The 23,547-nt window shown below is 36.0% G+C and overlaps 1 protein-coding gene across 3 annotated transcripts in view; it reads left to right on the forward strand.

Annotated features, from left to right (window-relative positions):
• Window positions 1-23,547, forward strand: part of SYT1 (synaptotagmin 1) — a 551,120-nt gene that overhangs the window by 216,883 nt on the left and 310,690 nt on the right. For 2 of the 3 annotated variants that reach the window (XR_008793241.1, XM_056119884.1), the window contains exons 3-6: window positions 7,118-7,302; window positions 12,468-12,590; window positions 16,420-16,587; window positions 22,226-22,393. Coding sequence is in view for 2 of the 3 variants with exons in the window: in XM_056119884.1 (XP_055975859.1) it covers window positions 7,118-7,302; window positions 12,468-12,590; window positions 16,420-16,587; window positions 22,226-22,393 (644 nt within the window). In the remaining variant the exon portion in view is untranslated. The remainder of the gene's footprint in view (window positions 1-7,117; window positions 7,303-12,467; window positions 12,591-16,419; window positions 16,588-22,225; window positions 22,394-23,547) is intronic. The other variant, XM_056119896.1, reaches the window with a different exon arrangement.

The raw sequence follows: 23,547 nt of genomic DNA on the forward strand, positions 1-23,547 counted from the left end.
TGTCTCCATTGTGAGACTTGTTGCTACTGTTTTTGGCATAATGAATATGTCACGGGAAGCTTGCCAGGATCTACTGTGCAGGCGGGATACTCTTGGTAGCTTGGCAGGCTCTGCCGTGAGGGCAGGATACTCTCAGCAGCTTGCCAGGCTCTCCAAGAGGGACAGAGAAATCAAACCCAGCTCAGCCACGTGCAAGGCAAATGCCTTACCCTCTGTGTTATCACTCTAGCCCAGTGTAGTAATGTAAAAATAAAAAGGAAGAACAGACTCGGGACAATCAATGGAATAAAATTGAGAGCCCAGAGACAGACCCTCAGATATATGGTCAGCTAATCTTCAACAATGGAGCAAAGAGTATAAAGAGAAAGGGGTAGAAGGTTTTTTAACAAATAGTATTGGGAAAACTGATCAGTCACAAGTAAAAAAAAAAACAGAGCCCATTATAATACCTTACAGAAAATTCCTTTTCAAATGGATTAAAGACCTAAATATCAGTACTAAGTCCATAAATTTCATTGAGCAAAACATAGGCATGACATTGAATCTAGTGGCATTTTCAATGATGCAATGCCATTTGCCAAGCAAACGAAAGTAAAAATAAACAAATAGGACTACATACAACTAGAAAACTTATACATATTGCATTCATCTGGGGAACGTAAAGTAACAAAATAGGAGACTAACACCCAAGAATAGCCGAGATAAGTACCAGGAGGACTAGATGCATGATGAGAGTAGACTATAGACCGAACATGATTGCCATTCAATGTCTCTTTTGCAAACCACAGCACTCAAAAAGAGAGAGATAACAAAAGGGAATGCCCTGCCACAGAGATAGGGTGGGATGGGGGGATGGGGGGTGGGAGGGATACTGGGATTGGTGGTGATGGAGAATGGGCACTGGTGGAGGGATGGGTATTCGATCATTGTATAACTGAAACCCAAGCACAAAAATTTGTAAGTCTACAACTGTACCTCATGATGTCTCACTAATAAAATTTTTTTAAAAAAAGAATAAAAAGTTCATAATTCATCTGACAAAGAGTACTGTTAGAACATTACAAAAACAAAAAAACCAACTCCTTCAAAAGTAGAGGGGGGATGAGGAGATGAACAGAAACTTCCTCAAATAAGGCATAGAGGTGTCCAAAAATTATGTAGAGAAAGTGTCTGACATTACTGATCATAAGGGAAATGTGAATCAAAACAACAATGAGACATCATCTAATATCAGTGAGAACCTTACACATCACAAACAACAAAAACTATTGTGACAGCAGGGATGACTTTCATTCACTGCTGCTGGGAATGTTGCTTGGTTCAACCATTATTTGTAAAATGATATGGACACTTCTCAAAAAAACTGAAAATTGAGATTCCATGTGACCCAGTAATTGCATTACTGGCCTCTACCTCAACATCCAAAACCCCCAGATAACTGGATAAATAAAAAACAAAAAAAACACTCTCCTCCCATTTTTCATCGATTTGCTCAAGCGGGCCCAGTAACATCTCCATTTTGAGACCTGTTGTTACTGTGTTTGGTATATTGAATATGTCACGGGTAGCTTGCCAGGCTTTGCCACACGGGTGAGATACTCTTGGTAGCTCTCTGAGAGGGTTGGAGGAATTGAACCTGGCTCAGCCAGGCTGACTGCATGTAAGGCAAATGCCCTACTGCTGTGCTATCGCTCCAGCCTGATAAATAAGTATATATACATATATGTATGTATATACAATATACATGTATATATACACACTATATGTATATATCATACACATATATGTGTGTATATGTATATATACATATAAGGTAAGGTAAGGTAAAGGCCCTCCCGTTGATCGTTGATTTGCTCGAGTGGGCCCAGTAACGTCTCCATTGGAGACTTTGTGTTCGCCTTACAAGCGGCCAACATGGCCGACCCGAGTTCGATTCCTCCGCCCCTCTCGGAGAGCACGGCAAGCTACCGAGAGTATTCGATATGCCAAACACAGTAACAACAAAGTCTCCAATGGAGACGTTACTGGGCCCGCTCGAGCAAATCGACGATCAACGGGAGGGCCTTTACCTTTTTACCTTTATACACACAATGGAATAATAGCTATAAGCAAAGGTAGAATCATGCAATTTGCTGCTACATGGCTGGTTCTGGAAAGTATCAAGCTGAGTGAAGTTGGTCAGAAAGTGAGGGACAGACACAGAGTGAACTCTTTATAAAGAAACAAAGTAACAAATTGGCCAAAATGAGCAGTGCTTGAAAACTGTTCAGTAGAATTGAGCTTACCATGTTGGGGGCTTATCAGAAGGGGATAGAGGCACATTGAAGAGGGATTCACTCTGATGGTGTGTGTATTGTTGGATATTATATGTATGAAACATATTGTTAACCACGTTTTAAATCATGGTGCCCAAAATTTTAAATTTTGAAAAATAAATAATTTCTTAAAAACTTGAGAAAAGTTTTGAATTGACTTTTGCACAATTTTTCCTTTGGGTTAAGTAGTATATGAAGATGAGATGTATATGATGTATATGATGTATATGAGATGAATTCATTAATTAGAAAATGAAAATAACAATTTTAATGAGAAATTTGATATTAGTCTATTATTTTCTGCTGAAAGGTTTTTGTTACATGTTAAGATTATTGTTGTAAAATTCTATTTAATGATAGCTAAGTAGCTTAACAATAAGGAGGTAGCTTTATACCAGTAGCAATATTTTGATGATCTTATTTTTATTGAGACAATTTTATTCTAGAGAAATAACTCCTAGAATTATTTTATGTTATTATTTATTCGCTTCACTTTTCCTTTCATAGAGATCTATTAAAAAGTATTCACAGTTAAATAAGAATTTTCATTTTTTTACATTTCTAATATGTATATTTTGATATAAAGTGATGTTTGGATTTCTCAAATCATTCAATTTATAGATTTTATTTGTATCTAATTTTCTCTCTATCATATTGAAGGGATAATGAACCAAACTGCTGTGAAGATTACATATGCTAATATATGTAAAACTGTACACACTTACTGGCCTATAATAAGTGGTTTTCAATTAGTGTCAGCCTATTTCAAATTATATTACATGAAATTTTCTCGTAAATGCTTGAATATATTTTGGTAAATATGAAAGTAATAATGAAAATGATGTGGATACAACTAAACTTACCATATTTTAAATATTGTATTACTCTATACAATAAAACAAAAAGGAGGGGGGCCTCCCCAGCTGTATTTGGGGATCTACTCCTGGCACTGAATCCAGCAGTACAGGTCTGATGCTAGGTACTCACTCAGGTCCATTGAGATATTAATGCTCAGGAGCTACCAGGGTCACACCCAGCAGTAGTCTGCCCATGCATCATTGGGTATCAAATTCAGGGCCTCACACGTGCAAGCATGCACTCCAGCTCTTTAAACTATCTGCCTAGCCCCAATACAATACAAATTTTAACAGGAGAATTCAGTTCGAATAACTTCACTTCATGTTTTGTTTGTGTCACGTACCTGATGCTACTCAGGGCCTATTGCTGGCTTTGTTCAGGGACCACTCCTGGCAATACTCAGGGAGCCATAAGGGATTCTGGGGATCAAATTAAATTTGACAGTCACATGCAAAGTAAATGCCTTTGTACTACTACTGTACTATCTCTGGCACGTGAATTTCATTTCAAATTGTGATTTCCATGATAATTACCTATTCAATTAGGTTTTTATATGGGTATGTAGCACTGTAGCACCATCTTCCTGTTGCTCATTGATTTGCTCAAGCGGCCACCAGTAACATCTCCATTGTGAGACTTGTTGTTACTGTTTTGGGCATATCAAATATGTCATGGGGAGCTTGCCAGGCTTTGTCCTGCGGGTGAGATACTCTCGGAAACTTACCGGGCTCAGAGAAATTGAACCCGGGTCAGCCTCATGCAAGGCAAACACCCTACCCGCTGTACTATCGCTTGAGCCCAATCTAAAGTAAACTCTACAAAAATAAAAAATGATAAACTATGCAAAAAAATTTAGCCTTTCCTATATTCAGTATAGCATACTCAATGGTAAATTAGACCCTTCAGAAGATCAATTGAGAATAAATATTAAAGACAGAAGCATGTTAAGAAATAGGTCACAAAATAATTTTTAGAAGTTATAATTTACCTTCAAGCTGCACCATCTCAAATTACTTTCTGTAATCCTATGTTTCCTTTACTCCCCTTGATTAAATAATGTTCCTGTGCTTTCATTCTCTATTTTCTTTTGGGGGAACTTGTCAAATGATCTCTATCTTGTCCTATGTAATTTAAGAGACTTTTATGTCGTTCTGAGAAACAATCACACAAGTCTGACTAGGAGAATAATTTACGAGGTTCAAAATGAAGGGTCATTATTAATACCGTCTCACCTGCAATGAATACATATGCTCTCTTGCTCATGCATTGCAGGATTTTAAATAGATCAACGAGGTAGAAGCCTTTAAACATGGCATTCTGAACAGATAGTATTGGTTCTATAAACTTAGTTTAATTTGCATTTGGAAGGCAGTTTAGTGAGATTATAAAAATGTAAGAAAACACATCTTTGGGTATGGGCTTGTCTACAACTTTTACATAAATATTTCTTTGGGTGAAAACCCAGTTTCAAGAAGTTGTAATTTTAATGTGCCCTTTGGTTAACATCTAGCAGTCATTCATAAACTTGAATGAGAATTCACACTATGAAGCCAAATGAGAATTAGAAGCAAAACAAGTGGGTTTTCTTAGTTGTGAAGAGAGGTTAATTTTTAAGTGTTTTTACTTTATCCAAAGCACTCCTTACTTGTGTTTAGCAATCATTGATACTAATGATGTTTATATAGCTCAAAGAAAATGGCACTTTTAACTTTTTTCTTTTACCTTTTCTATGCCTCCTGTCTTTTTTTGATTACAACAGGCAAATTAATTATTTCTTCTGATTAATCTCAGTTGTTGGATAATTCCTTTTAGGCAAAGTCCTACATGTTTCCACAAGATTATTTTTTTCACAAGCACATGGTGTAGGGCTTACAAAATAAGAAAATAGATTAGCTCTAAGATAGATACCTATAATATAAAAGTAAATTTTGATTTTAATTTATTTCTGGACTTTGTTATTCTAAACAGAGCTTGTAAATCTGAAGTTCCTCTTATTCAAAATCATCTTTTCCTTTCACAGTACCTTTAGCTTATCTACTGAACTTCTCTCAGTGAGCTTATCTATATTTTTGATATTTATTTGTGTAAAAATTCTATGATCCCTCATACAGCATGAGAACCCTGTGTTAATCACAATTCTTAATCACAAAAATGAAGTCTCAAAATCCGCTTATAAATGGATGGACCTGGAGAGTATCATGCTGAGTGAAATGAGTCAGAAGGAAAGGGACAGATATAGAATGACTGCACTCATTTGTGTGATGTGAAAAAAAAATAGTAGGAGACTAATACCTTGTTTCTAACAACTATAAACAAGGATAGGAGGTCCACAGTTGGAAGCCTGCTTCAAGTACTGGGGAAGAAGGCAGTTGGGACAGAGAAGAGACCACTATGACAAAGATAGTTGGAAATTATCTCTCTATGTAAGAACTGAGTGCTGACAGTAGGTAAAGGAAGAAACCCGATAACCTCTCAGTATCAGTACTGCAAATCATAATGCCCAAAAGGAGAAAGAAGAGAGAGAGAGAGAGAGAGAGAGAGAGAGAGAGAGAGAGAGAGAGAGAGAGAGAGAAAAGGAAAGTGCCTGTCATAGAGCTAGGTTGGAGGTGGTGGGGCATGGCAGGAGGGAAACTTGGGGACATTGGTTGGGGGAAATATATACTGGTGGAGGGATGGGTTTTTGAACATTGTATGGCTGTAACCGATCATGAACAGCCTTGGAACTGTGTATCTCACCGTGATTAAATTTAAAAAATAAAGAAGGAAACCATCATAGCATTTGATGGATGAGTTATAACTTAAAATTTATCAAGTTTTTGCATATGCCAGTCACTGTTCTTATTTGGATCTTCAAAGATTTTATATTATTTTATTTTATTTTATTTTATTTTATTTTTGCTTTTTGGGTCATACCTGGCAATTCACAGGGGTTACTCCTGGCTCTGCACTCAAGAGTTACTCCTGGCGGTGCTCAGGGGACCATATGGGATGCTGGGAATTGAACCTGGGTCAGTCGCGTGCAAGGCAAACCCCCTACCCGCTGTGTTATTTCTCCAGCCCCCGATTTTATATAATTTTAAATCATTTACGTGATAAGGAAATTAACATCTAGAGTGGTAAGACAATTGCCCAAGATCACACTGCTCATAAACAGTAGATCCAAGATTAAAACTCATTCTGGAATTAAGCTCTAAATGAAGATACCATTCCTCAATAACTCAATAATCAGTGTATCATAACTCAATAATAAATTTGTGGATGAATGAATGAGTTATAATACAGAGAGGTAGGAAAAAGTAGTAAGGAGGTAATATTTAGACAAAGTGGAAAAGGAAGGAAAAAGAAGAGAAACACAAATCTAGGTAAAGAAAACAATTTGGATAAAGTTAACACAGAACAGTAATGTTTACTGGAGATAATAGGCACTCAATAAATTCTAATGGAATAGCACAGTGAGTAGTCATTTTATTTACATGCAGCTGACACAGATTCAATTCCTGGTACCCCAAGGGATCCCCAAGCCCTTGCCAGGAATGATGCTTGGGCACAGAGCCAGGACATAGCTGTGAGCATAGCTAGGTATATCTCCAAAAAAAAATTAAAAGAATATTTGAATGAATATCTCAATCACCCATTAAAAAAGGTCTTCCATAAACCACAACACCCAAAAGGAGAGAGAGAACAGAGGGGAATTCCCTGCCACAGAGGCAGGTTGGGATGGGGGTGATGGGGGGTGGGAGGGATACTGGGATCCATGGTGGTGGGAAATGGGCACTGGTGGGGGGATGGGTATTTGATCATTGTATAATTGAAACCCAAGCACAACATTTGTAAGTCTATAACTGTACCTCATGGTGTCTCACTAATAAAAAATAAAAAGAAAAAAAGGTCTTGCATATGTGAGTTTTTATTTCTAACAATCTCTGTCATCTATTTTCTTTCAGTGCCACCGTGGGCCTTAATCGCCATAGCCATAGTCGCAGTCCTTTTAGTCCTGACCTGCTGCTTTTGTATCTGTAAGAAATGCTTGTTCAAAAAGAAAAACAAGAAGAAGGGAAAGGAAAAGGGAGGGAAGAATGCCATTAATATGAAAGATGTGAAAGACTTAGGGAAGACCATGAAAGATCAGGTAATGTATTCATTCCATATTTCTTCATTATTTCTTGGAAAATTAATAAGTGGCTGATTATCTAATACATGTCACTGTTATAAAGTTGTTTTGCAATTCTTTCAGTCATTACTACTACAGCATGCCATGAAAATATTTGGCAGGGTTTTTCTGTCTTGTAAACATATTAACCAGAAAAGGACATCCATGGCCACCAAAGACATCATCTGAATCGACCATATTGGAGTGATGAAAGAATACAATTTATCTCTATTTAGCCAGGTTTAATTGTGTTGAAAATTTGAGTAAAAGAATAATGAGTAAGTTGCTAAAAAAAATTCAGACGTGGTTCTCCTATATCCTAAAAGTTAAATGCACTAAATAATATGAAATGATAACCGTTGCATTTCTTTCTATAATGAAACATTTCTAATTTTTTGTGGAATTTGTTTTATATGGTGTGAAGTTATAATTTATAGCTTAATGATAGTATTTACTACCCACATGGCCTGGATAAATGACCAAGAAGTCATAAATAGTAAATATAAAGAATGGAAGGTTAACTCTTCATTGCTATTCCATTCCTTTGAAATGAAAAGAAAGAGAAAATGAGTCAAATAAAAAAATATTCAGATGTCAGTGAAGTTTTTAGTAACCTATTATTTTAATGTAACATTTAATATTTCAACCATTCAAAAAGATGTTGTTAACTATTTTAAGTAGGTTGTTTTGTCTATGCAGTTTGTTATGGGTATTATTTTACTTTATGAATAACTAAACATACTGTGTAAAAACACAATTTTGACAAGTGAAAATATACCCCATCATTATCCAATTATGTAATAGTAGCTTACGCAGCTTTTTAAGGAAATAAAGTAGCTGTTAATGAATTTTATCATTTTTCTTAAGAGATAGGAAGAAGCAAAATAGAATATGAACATTTTAAGATATATGATAATCATAAGATACCTCCAATTCAAACTACATAAACACAAAGTAAATATTTATTAAATAATTATATTTTAACATTTTAAATATAATAATGATGTATACATAGGGAAGATAATATAGTTCATATCTCTCATTTGAGAGCAAATCGAATGTGAGAGGTATTTCCTATAGTATTTCTTACAACATAATAGGTTTTATGGCAATGAGTAAGTTTTTACCATATCAAACTAGTAAGAAATTTACAGAAATATAAATGTCAATGTTTGTGGCTGCCTTTCTCTTAGGGAAAAATTTGTAATCAAGAAAGAATTTTAAACTCCTCTGAAATGACAACAAAATATAACTGTACATAAATGTATTTAAACAGCATAAAATATATACATAAGATGTTTTTTTAATGTCTTAAATTTAAAGACACTGAAAATACAGAAGAAAATATCAACTCTTAAAGTCATAGGTCTGGAAAGGTCATTTCTCCACAGTTTTCAATAACATGTGTAGATATTTTAATTTTTATTTCTTCCTTCTATGTCCTCCTTATCTGTGTTGTATCTCATGACTGTTCTGGACTGTCCCTGGCGGTAGGTTTCCTCTGCTACTTAGACACCCCTAGTCAATGCTCGGTACATTTAGTGGCCTGGCAGCTGGGGTGCCACAGCCCAGGGTAGACCATTCTGACACACATCAAGAGGCTGAACTAAATTGATTCTTTTCTCAGATGAAGGGTTCTCATTTTACCCATGGAACAGAACAGTATTAGAAACAGAACAATATTAGAAAGCTCAGATTTGGAATTGAGGGCCACAGGAAGATAACTCAGTGTTCTGAGTTACCTTTTTTGGTATGCCCTATCACACCAAAATCTGAAAATGTTCACTTACAGTCAATAAATGCTCCTTCTAATAGTTGTCAACTAAATAATCACAGCTGGAATGTCAAAGTAAGCCAGAAGCTTGTGCATTAAATCTCTGAAATTTAAAACAAGGTTTGATGTTCCCAGCACAGATTTTTTTTTTCTACACAACCTACCAAAGCTCTCCCAACTGCTAGGTTTACAAGCTTTTTCTTCCACATTTTGTTCTGGGCTGGAAGGTGGGGTGGGCTATCACTCTAGAGATATTATAATAGCTACTGATTTAATAGGTCTGAATTTAATGTGATGGTACAGAAAAATGTCTTGCTTAAGTTCAGCCTTTGGGAGAAGAATAGACTTAATCACTTCAGTGATGAACAGTGGCACTGAGAAATTATCAAAAATTTAGCCCTATTTCATGCAGAATAATTGCAGAGATGGTCCTGCACCTTTTATTAGGGCAAAAACCACTTTGGGAGAAGAAGATTTAATATCTCAGCTCTTTCAAATTGCATTGAGCTGAAACATGATATGTAAATTGTCAGTACTGAAAGAGATTTTTGAAAAAGTATTTTAATAGATATTTTTTTTATTACTCTGAGAGAATCATGTGCTGATGTTTTAGGCAGAAATGTGCATTTACTTGATACTATTTTAAAAAAATAGAATCTTACAGGGAGGCAAATATCCTAAACTATAATTTTCTGAGCACATTTTTCTGTGGCAGCATTGAAGACTTATATAGCGCTAAAGTTTGGAAAGAGTAGTGAGACTTCACTGCCTACAGTCTTCTAGTTAAGTGCAGTCCTTTCTTGTCACTGAACTACCATATTCCCTTTCACAACCCTTCCCCAAGTTAAAGGATCAATTAAAAATGCTAATAATTAAGTTATTTCTTGCCTTTGACTTTCAGTACATCAACATTTTATGATTCAGAGAAACACCACATATAAATTAAACTTTCCAAAGTGGATGGTATGAGGATGACCAGATTTGGAAAAGTTCTACACAGCTACCAAAATGCTAATTATCAATTTTCCAAATTCAAAGTATGTTTCTGAAATTTTTCAAGAAACACCAACTGGGAGACATCTCTGAACATGGTTCTGCTCTGATTTTCTACCCTAATGAGGTTCTTCAATATGATACTGTCCTATCTGAGGTTTTCATGACTAGATTCACTTTAGCTGGACAGGCCAAACCAGAAATCTTTATCAATACAGAATCATGGAGGACCTCACTGTAAATGGCACAGTAAACAAAAAAAGACTGTTTAATAGAGAAAAAAATAATGACTATCTCTGCGAGGTGGTAAAAAGAGGGTTTCCATGGTAGTCTGACTCTACTGCCACTCAGAAGCTTGGTTTGAGTTCTGACAGAATTCCCAGATTTAATTTGATTGGTTGCAATAGTTATTATATATACTTTGGGGTTAAGGTACTTGTTTTGTAACCTGTGGATCCCAGCCAGTTCAACTCTTCCACATCAGATAAGATTCCCCAGGCCTCACCAGGGGCTATTTCTGAGCATAGAGCAAAGACTAATTTCTGAGCATCACTGGGCATGGTCTAACTGCCCTTACCCTAAAGAAAATAAAAAAAGATTTATGTACTTTGTTGGAAATATAAAGCATTTGAATATATATGTATGATAGGTTTATGTGTGTATATATTTCTGTGAGATTTGTATAATTACATAAGACACACAAGAGCAGCCATGAACATGCTGTAATTTTGCTACATATAATAGTATTTGATTTCTGTGAAATTGTATGTTTACATACATAAGACACACAAGAATAGTCATGAATATATTATAATTTTGCTATATATAAAAGTATTAGAAAGGCTTAGACCAGAAAAACACAAAGAAATCTCAACAAATCGAGGCATCAAACCACAAATACACACTTTCAGGTTTTTATTTTGATCCTCTCTAGTAGTATTCAAGAAGGGGCCAATCCCAATACTCTGCCCAGCAGTGCTTGACTAACACACACACACACACACACACACGCACACGCACACACTCATGCGCACACAGAGATAGCAAACTCAAGGCCTCTACATGCAAAACTTGTGCCCCAGCCCTTCAATCTATCTTTGGGAGCCTTACGTATAAAAAAAGTTTTTTTAAAAAATTTTACATCGCTAGTCATCAGGTAACTTTTTATAATTTTAAGTATATAATAATTATGTATAGGCATTAATTTTATTTTGTTTTGTTTTAGAGCCATAATCAGCGATTTTCAGAGCTTACTCTTTGCTCTGTGCTCAGGGATCACTCCTGGGAAGGCTGAGGGGACTGTATGGGGTGCTAGGGATCTTACCAAAGTCAACCATATACAAGGCAAGCCCGCTGGTATTACCTCTCCAGCCCCTATAAAGCAATAAGAACAGACATCCCTGGCAACCAAGTTTCTGGTGTTTATAACCTTTGATTAATTTAGCAAAATTTCTAAATTTATTAGGAAAGCACATTTTTTTAAGAAAAGGAGCATTTCAACTTATTTTATGAAAAAAGGAGCTTTCTAGTATTTCAATTATATTGCACTCTAAGTCTCAGGTTATAAAAAATATTCAACTGCTCTGAAATGAGTTTTGAAGGTTCAGTACCATGAGTATTGTTTGTTAATGCAAAATAGTTTTTATACAAATTTCAATTTTTGACAAGATTACAAATCTAACTCTTTTTATCTCTTTATATCAAATAGAACCATGAATCAATTTAATTCAGCCTAGCTTTCTGTGGAGCTGTTATGAAAATGAAATGGTAAAATTTAACTGAAGTGGGGTAAATTTTTCTCTAAACATGCATTTGCTGGTGGCATGTTTTTCCTCTTTTTCCATAACCATTATAAATGTATATATAAAACATAATTTTCTAAAAATCACTTTGAAGCTATATCTTTAATAGGAAACAAGGAAAGAGAAGGCCGTGTATTCCACATCAATTCTTTCGCTGCATGTAATGCTGATATTTTTATATGATGCTTAGCATCTCTTTAAACTACATGAATGTGAAACCTGGCCTGGTTAATAGCATGTTTATCAGACCTTTGGGAAAAAAAGTTTTATCATATCCAAACATAAGACCAAGTTGATATTATTTTTGCAAAAATTTTACATTTTTTGCTTGCAGTATTCTGAGGGGCTTCTTCCATTGCTTCCATGTTGCTTGCTGACTGGGGGAAAAATTCCGTGCACAAATGGAATTTAAAAAATATGTGAACAGCAAATGTGAATGTGTGTCAGACAAACAGATTTTCAGCATTTTAGTGCTTGCTTCTAATAGCTTGGAAGTCTAACTACAGACCCAGTTTAGTAGGAATTTACATGAAAGTTCAGTTGAATTCACCTATGATCTATTTCCCTACTTCTAGGCCCTTAAGGATGATGATGCTGAAACTGGATTGACCGAAGGGGAAGAAAAAGAAGAACCCAAAGAAGAGGAGAAATTGGGAAAACTTCAATATTCACTAGATTATGATTTCCAGAATAACCAGGTCTGAAGGGGGAGAAATGTGTTCTAATTCCATTACGTTTTCTGACATTACCAAGTAAAAATTGAAGCAAGATACTTCTTAAAACATTTCATTTGCTCAAAGGGGAAAATGCAATTATCAGAGCTATTGGTGAAATAATTTCCAAGTACAGGCAGTCCCCTACTTGCTAATTTAACTTTTGGTAATTAGACTTCACAGTATTCAACTTATTACATCTACTTATGCCACTAACAGCTAGCAGGCGGAATACAAATGAACTTTAAGCATTCAGTCTGATTCTGAGAGTTCCCTGCAATGGTTCCCCACTCACAGTGTGAGTTGGAACAATGTTCCTCAGCTCTCCTGAGATTAGGTCCAAACCAGGTGAGGCAACTTTGCATTAGGTCAAGATTCAAGTCACAGTTTTGAAACAAAATGGTTTGATAAGGAATCAAAGATAAAAGTGTGACTGTAGTCCCTGAATTTCGAAGTTAGGGAGGCCTTATATAATGTTATTATACAAGGTGAATAGTACTAATGGGGGCGATGATTCTAGAAAAGTAAAAAGATCAGCAGTTTGATTTCTGATGTCTATGAGTACTGCTTCAAATTTGACAACAAATGAGACATCTCTGCTTCAATTTCTCAAAAAGTCATGCAATGCCAATTAAATAATATTGGTAACTGTCTTTTCTCAATGACCTGGTTGAGAAGTAGCACAAAGATCTGCTTAAAAAAAAATCTCACTTCGAAAATAAGCCTTCTAAAATCCATAACATTGATTATGTCTCTTTTCTATCTGAACTGTTTCATTTACAAACTAGAAAAGAATCAGTGAAATTAACTAACTTAGAGATCATTCTCTTAAAAACCATTAGGACAAGCCCTTCTCCAATGAGACCAGTATTAAAAATCTGGTTTCTTTAATTTACTTGTGTTTTTTAGTGAGTAAAAACTGATAAACATAAAGTAAATACAGTTACTACTAACGTAGTATGTTTGGTCTTTTCAGTTTGAAGAGAAATAAAAGTAAATAAGATCTCATGTGCAGTTTTGACAATTGGTGTCCCAAGTCGGTAATACTGCTGGACTAGATATCGAAGCAGGCGGACACATTCTGTGATTTAGGAATTAGCCGTTTAAATCATTTATTTTACTTTCAGAAGCTTCCAATGAGTTCCTGGTAGAGGATAGTTTATTATACTGTATCACATTAAAAAGAAATTTAAAAGATCAGATGGGAGGTGGATAGGGCCACTGATTGTTATACCTTAAAATATTTAAGCAAAAGTTATTAAATCAGTCTCACTATAGTCCTTGCTGTTATTAATAATTTATTCTAGAAAGCTGCTTATTATTTTGTATGTATTGGTGTCTAGGTACAGATTTAGCAGAATTTTAGGTATACTTATAGTTAATTAAATATAACTCATTTTACTAATAGATAATTATTCCTATCTTCTTTGAAAATTTAATCATTGGTATTTTATTTTGGAGTAAAATTTCCTGTGAGTTATATATTCTAGACAAGATCCAGGGCAGCTTATGTAACATGAAGTCTTAACTTCAAGTCTGCTTTTCAGAAAATAATTTACCTTCTTATCTGTACCCAAAAATTTCTACCCAGTTATTCTGCTTTCAAATTTTCTAGGAGATATCTAGTGACGTCTCAACTTGATTATTGTTAATTTTGAAACTTAGAAGTTGACATTGAATATAACTTTTATAAAGTGGCATTTTCAATTAAAAATAGCACTGATTTTATAATCAAACAAGACTGTATTTATTGTTTCCTTTCAATCAAAAAAAATTGAAGGATATATAAACTCCTATAGAATTTAAACTATCCTACCTGATGAGATTCTTTTATAATATCATGCATTGATTTTTCTGAATGTCTGCAGTTAATCTGATTTATAAAATCATTCCTCTGAGTCATGGTAGATAAAGCTTGAAAAATTTCAAATATCAGTTTATAATCAAATATACACTGTTGTTAACCAAAACTGAAACCCTGAAATATTCTCACTAAGAAAGTAATATGATGGAGAACAATGAAATATTTATCTTTCAGGCAGAAGATCAGGCTGAGGTTGGGGAAAATTGGGAAAAGTAACTCCACTCATTATGAACAAAATTTTCAAGTCTAAAATATAAGTAATCTAGTTCAAAAGACTTTAGGGCAAATTTCTAATTATTTCCCTGCCTGCCCCAAAAAATTCATTGAAAGAGAGAGAGAAAGAGAGAGAGAGAGAGAGAGAGAGAACAAAATACAAAATTTTGCTTATTCACATGCAATCAAAAGTAAATATCAAATACCAGTTTGGCAGAGAGGACAAATATCTTTAGTAATCATATCATAAATTTGATGTCTAGTTTAGATATTCTTTAACTATATATGCTTTATGACAGTTCAGCATTCTGTTACTGTAGTACAGTGATGTAATAAAAATATTAAAGCACTAAAATGGTGACAATGTAATCAGTCAGGGTAAGAATCAAGGTTAAATATTGAGCAAACTCACCAAAAAGCACTTAAGAACATGATGTTAGTTTTACAGAAAACAGATATAACTTTTAGGAGGAGATTTATTTTTCCACTCTATAGGCAAAATTTTTAAACTCAAATTTCCAGGCTCATATGAAAAACTCAGGTATGACTAAATTTACTAAACTATATATAATACTGAATAACAGTTCAACATGTGGATTTGCAAATTCTTGTTTTCCATGTGTTTCTAATGTAGTTTGTGGGCATCGACGCCTGTTGCACCAGCATCTAGAACAGTTCACTGATACCTTTTGTTTTCTTTGCAAAAAATAATAATGCTTGTCTATACTCACTTTCATAATAGATAGAAATGTATCACTGAACAACAGACATGAAGAAATGCAGAGATTTCTGCTGTATCTTAAAAAATTAGATACTGTGCATTTAAAATGTCACCCATGACTATTGGTCGTGGAAAATGGGCACTGGTGGAGGGATGGGTATTCAACCATTGTATGACTGAACCACCAAGCAGGAAAGTTTGTAGGTCTGTACTGTACCCCATGGTGGTTCACTAATAAAAATTTTTTTTAAAAAGAAACTAGAAAAAGATCAACAGTGGGAGCCCAATGTAATTAGGAGAGAAATAATAAAATCATGAATGCTAATAAAAAAAGTCACACATGATCTCCCCTTTATATAATGCTTATCCTATGTTTCTTTGACTTCATGTTCTATATTTAAGCACCGATTTAACAAATAAAAAATGTGAAATAATAATAGTAAATTCTGTAAAATTGTGAGAACTATAAATTGAAATAAAAAGTTGCCAGCACACAGGTAGTCAAATAATCAAATAAGATTGCTTCAAGTTTCTATCTCAAACTGCTATCTAATTTCTGAGACATTTTTATTTAGTTACTCTAAAGTTCAGAGAAAAAAATTTCTACTTTATAATTATAGACTTGTGATTGTTTAACAATTTATTTCCACTTATAAATCATACCCTGGAAAGAAAAATAATGCACAAGGGCTTTTAGCAACTGGAAAGTTATTTGATTGCAACCCTTTTGCAAATATGAATTTCATATTTAACTGTAATCAGCAACCTTTTAAAAGCCTCTTTTGTGAGTAAAAACCAGGCTTCCTAGAGCCTGCATCTGTCATAATTGGGTTTCTGGAATCTATATAACTTGCTTCATTTGCCTTCTGTGATCAGATTCATTTTTTTTTTTAAAAATGAAAGCCTATTAAAAGGAAAGAGAAAGAGGGAGGAATCGTAAAACGCAGCATAGTGAACAAAGTCCTCTTTTCCAAAATGCCCACCGATTTTTCTGTTTGTTCTGTTGTTCATTTTAGCTGCTGGTAGGGATCATCCAGGCTGCCGAGCTGCCTGCCTTGGACATGGGCGGCACATCTGATCCCTATGTGAAAGTATTTCTGCTGCCTGATAAAAAGAAGAAATTTGAGACAAAAGTCCACCGAAAGACCCTTAATCCTGTCTTCAATGAGCAATTTACTTTCAAGGTAATTTATTTTGAGACTAACCTTTCTCTCTCATTTTAAATAAGACCTAGCCCATCTTAAAACATCTATAGCTGTGCATATAATCACATGCTCTACGTCTCTCATGCAATCCTACTTGTTTACTTTTATTAGCCTGTCCATTGAGGATTGACATTCCATATGGATTTAGTCAAAGATTGAGTCAGCTTAGCCATTTTAGAATGGAACAGAGACTAGAGTAAGTCTAGGTTATCCTCTTCACTTCTGTGACAGGACATCAATGTCAAGTATGCAACTAAGCTTGACTAGCTTCCCCTCTAAAATAGTATTCCTTAACATTAGACTTGAGATATTATACAGGGAGTAAGGTCTTGAATGCAGCTGAATGGTTTGATTCCCAGCACCATGATCCCTGAACACAACCAGGAGTCATTCCTGAGCACTGTGAGCATGCCACCATCCCCCCAAGAAATGTTCCTGAAAATAGATAAACCTTTTCAATAGCACAGAACAAAATGCTGTGCTAGTACAAATAGATATGACTGCCGTCATTCTGGCTGGAGCAATACCACAGCCGGTAGGGAGTTTGCTTGCACGCGGCCAACCCAGATTTGATTCCTCTGTCCCTCTTGGAGAGCCCGGCAAGCTACCTAGAGTATCCTGGTCATACAGCAAAGCCTGCTAAGCTCCTCATGAAGTATTCAATATGCCAAAAACAGTAACAACAAGTTTCACAGTGGAGATGAGATGTTACTGGTGCCCGCTCAAGCAAATTGATGAACAATGGGAGGACAGTGCTACAGTGCTACTGTTATTCCAAAATTCAGTTTTACCAGGATTCTCTGAGCCTTCTAAAATCATTCTTCTTCATCTTTGACTAAAAAATTGTGATTGTAATATTTTTCTATATTTCTGGATTTTTTTTCTCACTCTCAGTTCTTTCCCAATGTTCTTCATCTTGAGACATCTCAATTGACAAATAATAACAAAGAGGAATTCTGGTCATAGAGTGATCCCAGAAAAACAGGCTCTGCAGGATTCAGGTATTTCTACACACACATTCAAAGGTGCTGAAAATATGCATAAAAAGAATAATCTGGCTGATATACTTAATATGTGAGCCTCATTTTGGGTTTTTTTTGTTTTGTTTGGGGGCCACAGCCCAGCAGTGCTCAGGGATACTCTTGGCTCAGCACCCAGGAGTGTTTGGCAGTGTTCAGAGGACCATATGGGATGCTGGGGATGAACCCAGGTTGACCACATGCAAGGCAAACGCCCTACCCACTGTACTATCTCTCCAGCCACAGTATGTGAGCTTCTTAATACATAATTCAAAATAATACACTTGTTAATCGTCGATTGCCTCGAGCAGGCCCCAGTAACGTCTCTTTCATCCTAGCCCTGAGATTATATTCAGGGCTCTTTAGGAGAATGAGACCCATCATTGTTACTGGTATTTGGCATATTTGGTAGGCCACGGGGAGTTTGCCAGACTCTGCCCTGTGGGCAGGCTACATTCGATAGCCTGCAAGTTTGTCCAAAGTAGGAATGAGATAATAACCGCGCGGTCCAAAGTAGAAATGAGATAATAACCGCGCGGTTCCGGGATCTGGATTTTATAGTCTCTGAGTCTTGGCCGCTGATGGGATTACACGGCGCCAGGGGGCCAGGTGGTGGGTGTGACCCCCGCCTACTGGAATTTGGAGGATCTGGGTGGAAGATGCTCGACTCCAATTCGAGTAGGCTTGGAGGTCTCGGCCCCGGAACCCGCGTGGCTTTGTCCCTCTGCCAGTACCTTCAGGTGTGCGGAGAGTGGTCTCAGCATGGTGGTGGCTGGTCCTGGAGGTCTCCGGCTGCTGTAGCCCTGGCCGGGGCGGGGAGGAAAGCTCAACCCGCTCCCCTCCAAGGGACTCCGGGAAGGAACACCGAGGCGCGGGGGCAGAGACTGCACTGCTCTCGTCCGGGATCTGGATTTTTACACTTGTAAAAAAATTAAATGTCTGTGTGAATATGCCAACAAACAGATTCAAAACCATGGGTTCCTCAGCCAGTCTTAACACTTGCTGCAAAATTGATGATCAAACTGAGGGTGTGAATCATTTCCTCAACCATAGTTTCCAATTTTGTAAAGGAGCATTCTATTCACTCTGAATTGTTTTGTTTTGTTTGCTTTTTGTTTGGAAACTAGCTACTCCCAGGGCTGACTCCTGGCTCTATGCTCAAGAATCAATGCTGACAGGGTTGGGGGAATGTATGTGGATCCAACTCAGGTCTGTTGTGTTTGATCTGGTGTGGCCCAAAACATAAAATAAAAGGAGATTCTAAATGACAATCATGATCACTTTATTTGACTATGTAGTGATCTTAATTTATATCTTTAACTACAATTAAGTCTACTTGAAATAGTATTTCAGGGTCTTTGTTCTAAATCATTTCTATTATTCCTTTTTTAAACATATAACTAACTGTATTATTACTAAATTTTGGACTTTAATGTTGGGAAAGAACTGAGAGTGAGAAAAAATATAGAAATGTAAAAAATGTTACGATTACAATTTTTTAGTTGAAATATGAAGAAGAATGGTTTTAGAAGACTCAAAGAATCCTGTTAAAAACTAGATTTTGGAATGATGGTAGTATATATCATTTACAATTATTGAAATTTTAAAAATGCCTGTAAACTTTTAGGTTCCCTTTTATTTCAAGATGTTTGATCAAGTGTAAATCAATAAAATTTACATTTTGATACAGTTAAGAATCATGCTAAAATTTCTAGGAAACTGTATACTTTCTCCAGTAGTCATTATCAGTTATGAATTTTGAAATGCCAATAGGCATATGATTTAGGAATGGAAGTGTATTCAAAATTAAGGAGAATTGCCTTTGAGTTCAGATCTATTTTACATAGATCTATTTTACAAAGATCTATCAGATCTATTTTACATAGAATTACACAAGCTGCACAGTAAGTGCTACTTGTGTCCTCTAAAACTAACCCTCACCTAGTCATTTAAACAAAAATATTAAGGCCTATTACGTGCTAACATGAGCTAAATGTTTTTATGTAACATTCAGTCTACAAAAAGGCCTGTAAAGAAGACATTATTTTTATCATTTTGTGATATTGAAGAAGTTGAGCTTATACACTTGTTTCTGGCCCTTCAGCTGGTAAGAAAGAGCAGTCAAACCCAGAGCTTGTCTGATCTTAAATTCGGGTTTTTGATTCCTACTTTGTCAGTATAGTCACCCAAATATCTAGAGTGGTCTAGCATCTTTGGAATGTTATTAATTAAAATTTATAATAAAGATATATGAAACTAGAGAAATAGTATATCAGGTAAGGTGCTAGCCTTGCATGCAGCCAATCCTGGTTCACATCTCTGGCACTGCAGATCGCTTCCCAAACACCACTAGGGGTCACTCCTGAGTACATAACCAGGAATAGCCTCTGAACCGGCCAGGTGTGGCTCAAAAGTCAAACAAAAGAATACAAAATATATACTGCACTACACTGTCCTCCCTTTGTTCATCAATTTGCTCAAGCAGGCCCAGTAACGCCTCCATTGTGAGACTTGTTATTACTGTGTTTGGCATATATATATATATATATATATATATATATATATATATGGTTTTATTTTGCTGTTTTGAAAAAGAAATATTGAAACAGACATTTTTCAAATGGGAGGCAGACTGGAAAGATAGTTCAGCATTCAGGGCCATGTGCCTTGCATACACAGGTACCTGAATTTAAAATAAGGACTGGATGATCCCCTGACACCATCTTCATAGCCCTGAAGCCCCCCTGTTTCACTAAGACTGGACAGCCCTGCATAACTTGACTGTGTCATTGAACTGTCCAGCCTGGTTGTTCAATAATCACCAGGGCTGACTTCTGGCCTCTAGAGAACTGCTTGGAAGACAAAACAACAGCAATAAACCTAGATAAAATTTTCAAGAGTCATCCCTCCTCTAAAATGTCACATCTTTATTTTGAATTTATTTCTTTGGAAGTTCTGATACTGGGCTGGAGCGATAGCACAGTGGTATGGCGTTTGCCTTGCACGCAGCCAACATGGCCGACCCGAGTTCAATTCCTCCGCCCCTCTCGGAGAGCCCGGCAAGCTACCGAGAGTATCTCGCCGGCACGGCAGAGCCTGGCAAGCTCCCCGTGATGTATTCGACATGCCAGACACAGTAACAACAAAGTCTCCAATGGAGACGTTACTGGGCCCGCTTGAGCAAATCGATGATCAACGGGAGGGCCTTTTCTTTGGAAGAATGTGTTTAAGATACCATCTAGAATAGGGAAAAAAATGTAATCACAGTATTTTCATCAGATTTCAAGAAGATAATAAATAAATTCAAACAAACACTGTCCTCCCATCGTTCATCGATTTGCTCAAGCAGACCCAGTAACTTCTCCATTTTTTGAGACTTGTTGTTACTGTGTTTGGCATATTGAATCTCTCACGGGTAGCTTGCCAGTCTCTGCCGTGCGGGCGAGATACTCTCGGTAGCTTGCCGGGCTCTCTGAGAGGGACGGAGGAATCGAACCTGGCTCGACCGGACTGGCTACACGCAAGGCAAACGCCCTACCACTGTGCTATCGCTCCAGCCCTAAGAAATAAATGACACTCATGAGATAGCAGTATTTTATCAGATTTTCAAGTAGATAATAATAATTTTTCTTTAAATCTTGTGAAAACTAAGGTTTCTTGTGTACCAATGGTAAATGTTCTTCTTTATTAATATTCAAAGTTAACTGACCAATTAACTTTGCTGGAACATAAGACAACCATTTATACTAACAAAAATAGGGAGTGTATGAAAAGTGATCAAACCTTCAATACAAATCTAAACAATTTCCTCATTAGGGATCTCCACCTAGTTGCTGAAGTGTAGCTCTCTCAGATTGTTCTGCTCCTCCTGAATATTAAAAATGTCACTAAAAAACATCTCAACCCAGAGCATCTGTCCTAAGTATATTTGAGCAGCTGGAGAATTCATCAGTACTTGGTCCCTTGCCATCACTCAACCTACACAATAAACTTAACCTAAAAATGAACTTCAAGATCTATATTATATAGTGCATCTCTCATGTTCAAAACATCAATCTTCCAATTATTTCTTGCCAGTCAATAAATTATTTTAGGGAGTGGATGAGGCAACTTGTGAATTTCATTTCAATTCTTTTATACTCTGAGCTACCATTTAATAAGTGGCTGCTGCATAAAATTGTGGTATCCAAATAGTCTGAAACACTTAATAGAACTTCTGAAACATGTTATCTACCCTTGAGTAAGTTGCAGCCTGACAACATACTTTATTATAATAACGAAATATTCTACAAGAAAAACATATTTCTGTAGCCAGTTTGTCTGGCTTGTTCATGTGTTTAGCATGAGTAATAGTATATCCATTATTAAATATAAAGCTTCTAGAACTTCTGAATAAAATGATGAATTACTATGGTAAGTCCTCATTTTCTCACAAGTAATTTTAGCCTCAAGCAATTAGTCAAATGATTCAATTTAGGAAAAATATAAAAACACAGTTATCCCCCTATTCTGTTTATCCAGCATAAATAGTAACATTTAACAAGCAACAGTTTTAATTTTACAATAAGATATTTTATTTTCCTCTTTTATTTATTTAGGTACCCTACTCAGAATTGGGTGGCAAAACCCTTGTGATGGCTGTATATGATTTCGATCGTTTCTCCAAGCATGACATCATTGGGGAATTTAAAGTCCCCATGAACACTGTGGATTTCGGTCATGTAACTGAGGAGTGGCGTGATCTGCAAAGTGCTGAGAAGGAAGAGGTAAGAAAAACATTAGTGTTTCTAATATGACATGCTGTACTCGACACTTACTACTCACATAATAATCTATTGAGAGATGCTCTTTGCAAAGGATTGTATGGTCCTCCAGCTGCTGACAGCTGGCAAAATAGGGTCAGGGGAATGCAAAACCTCATTAAAAATATACAGGTCTTCAGGGTGTAATTTGAAAGGAAAAAGAAAGATTTCAACATCATGTTTATAAACTAGTCCCTGGGGATAGGTGGAGATAAATGGAAAGATACACACCACACACACACACACACACACACACACACATTCTAACGGCTTACAGAATGCCACAAACACTCCCTACTTCTTTACAAGGACAATGAAAAATCATCTTATTCTTGTATTTTTCCATCACCATTTTGTGCTCTCCACCAATAGATTATGTAGCTATTAAATAGACACAGAATGGCACTGTTTCCTTGATTATTTCTGCATATTGCTGACAGTTTATTGTTTCCCCTGAATATATAAGTGTATGATGGGTGAAACACCAAATATAATTCACCAGGGCTGATATTAAATCCATTTTTTAAATGACTCACATTTTTATAATACTCTTCATATCATTTCATCTGGTTTTAATAGTTTAGCCCTGGATTTTTCTGTGATTTCAAAAGGGAAGTTCAATATCCTTAGTACATTTAAACTACATAAAAATCAATTCTATTTGATTATGCTATGCTTGTCTAGCATTGGCACTAGCACTTTTCTGTGTGACTATCTCAACAGACCAACACCATAAAAGCAAATAACTCTAATACAAATTTTTTTTCAGCTGTGTGTGTGTGTGTGTGTGTGTGTGTGTGTGTGTGTGTGTTATTGGCAAGGAACTGCTAACTAAGGAGTGAGACACTATCGGGAAGATCAGAGAAGAACCACCCTCAGTGAAATAGTCACATCCGTCATCTGGGAGTACTCTCAGTACACTTCCCCCCTCCATCCCCAGAAAGCAACATAATAAAAAGAGATTTTCGATCAGATCTGTTGGTCACTATAGTAAAAGTGAATTTTACTAGTGCTCTGAAATTCGTTGTACAAAAGCAGTACAGATTCTGTTAAATGTTGTTTTACTTTTATAAACAAATACATATAACCCAACACAATAGGTTAGTCAAAGTCAGATT

This window comes from Sorex fumeus, unplaced genomic scaffold (genome assembly GCF_029834395.1).
Source record: "Sorex fumeus unplaced genomic scaffold, SorFum_2.1 ptg000003l, whole genome shotgun sequence".
NCBI classification, from domain to species: Eukaryota; Metazoa; Chordata; class Mammalia; order Eulipotyphla; family Soricidae; genus Sorex; species Sorex fumeus.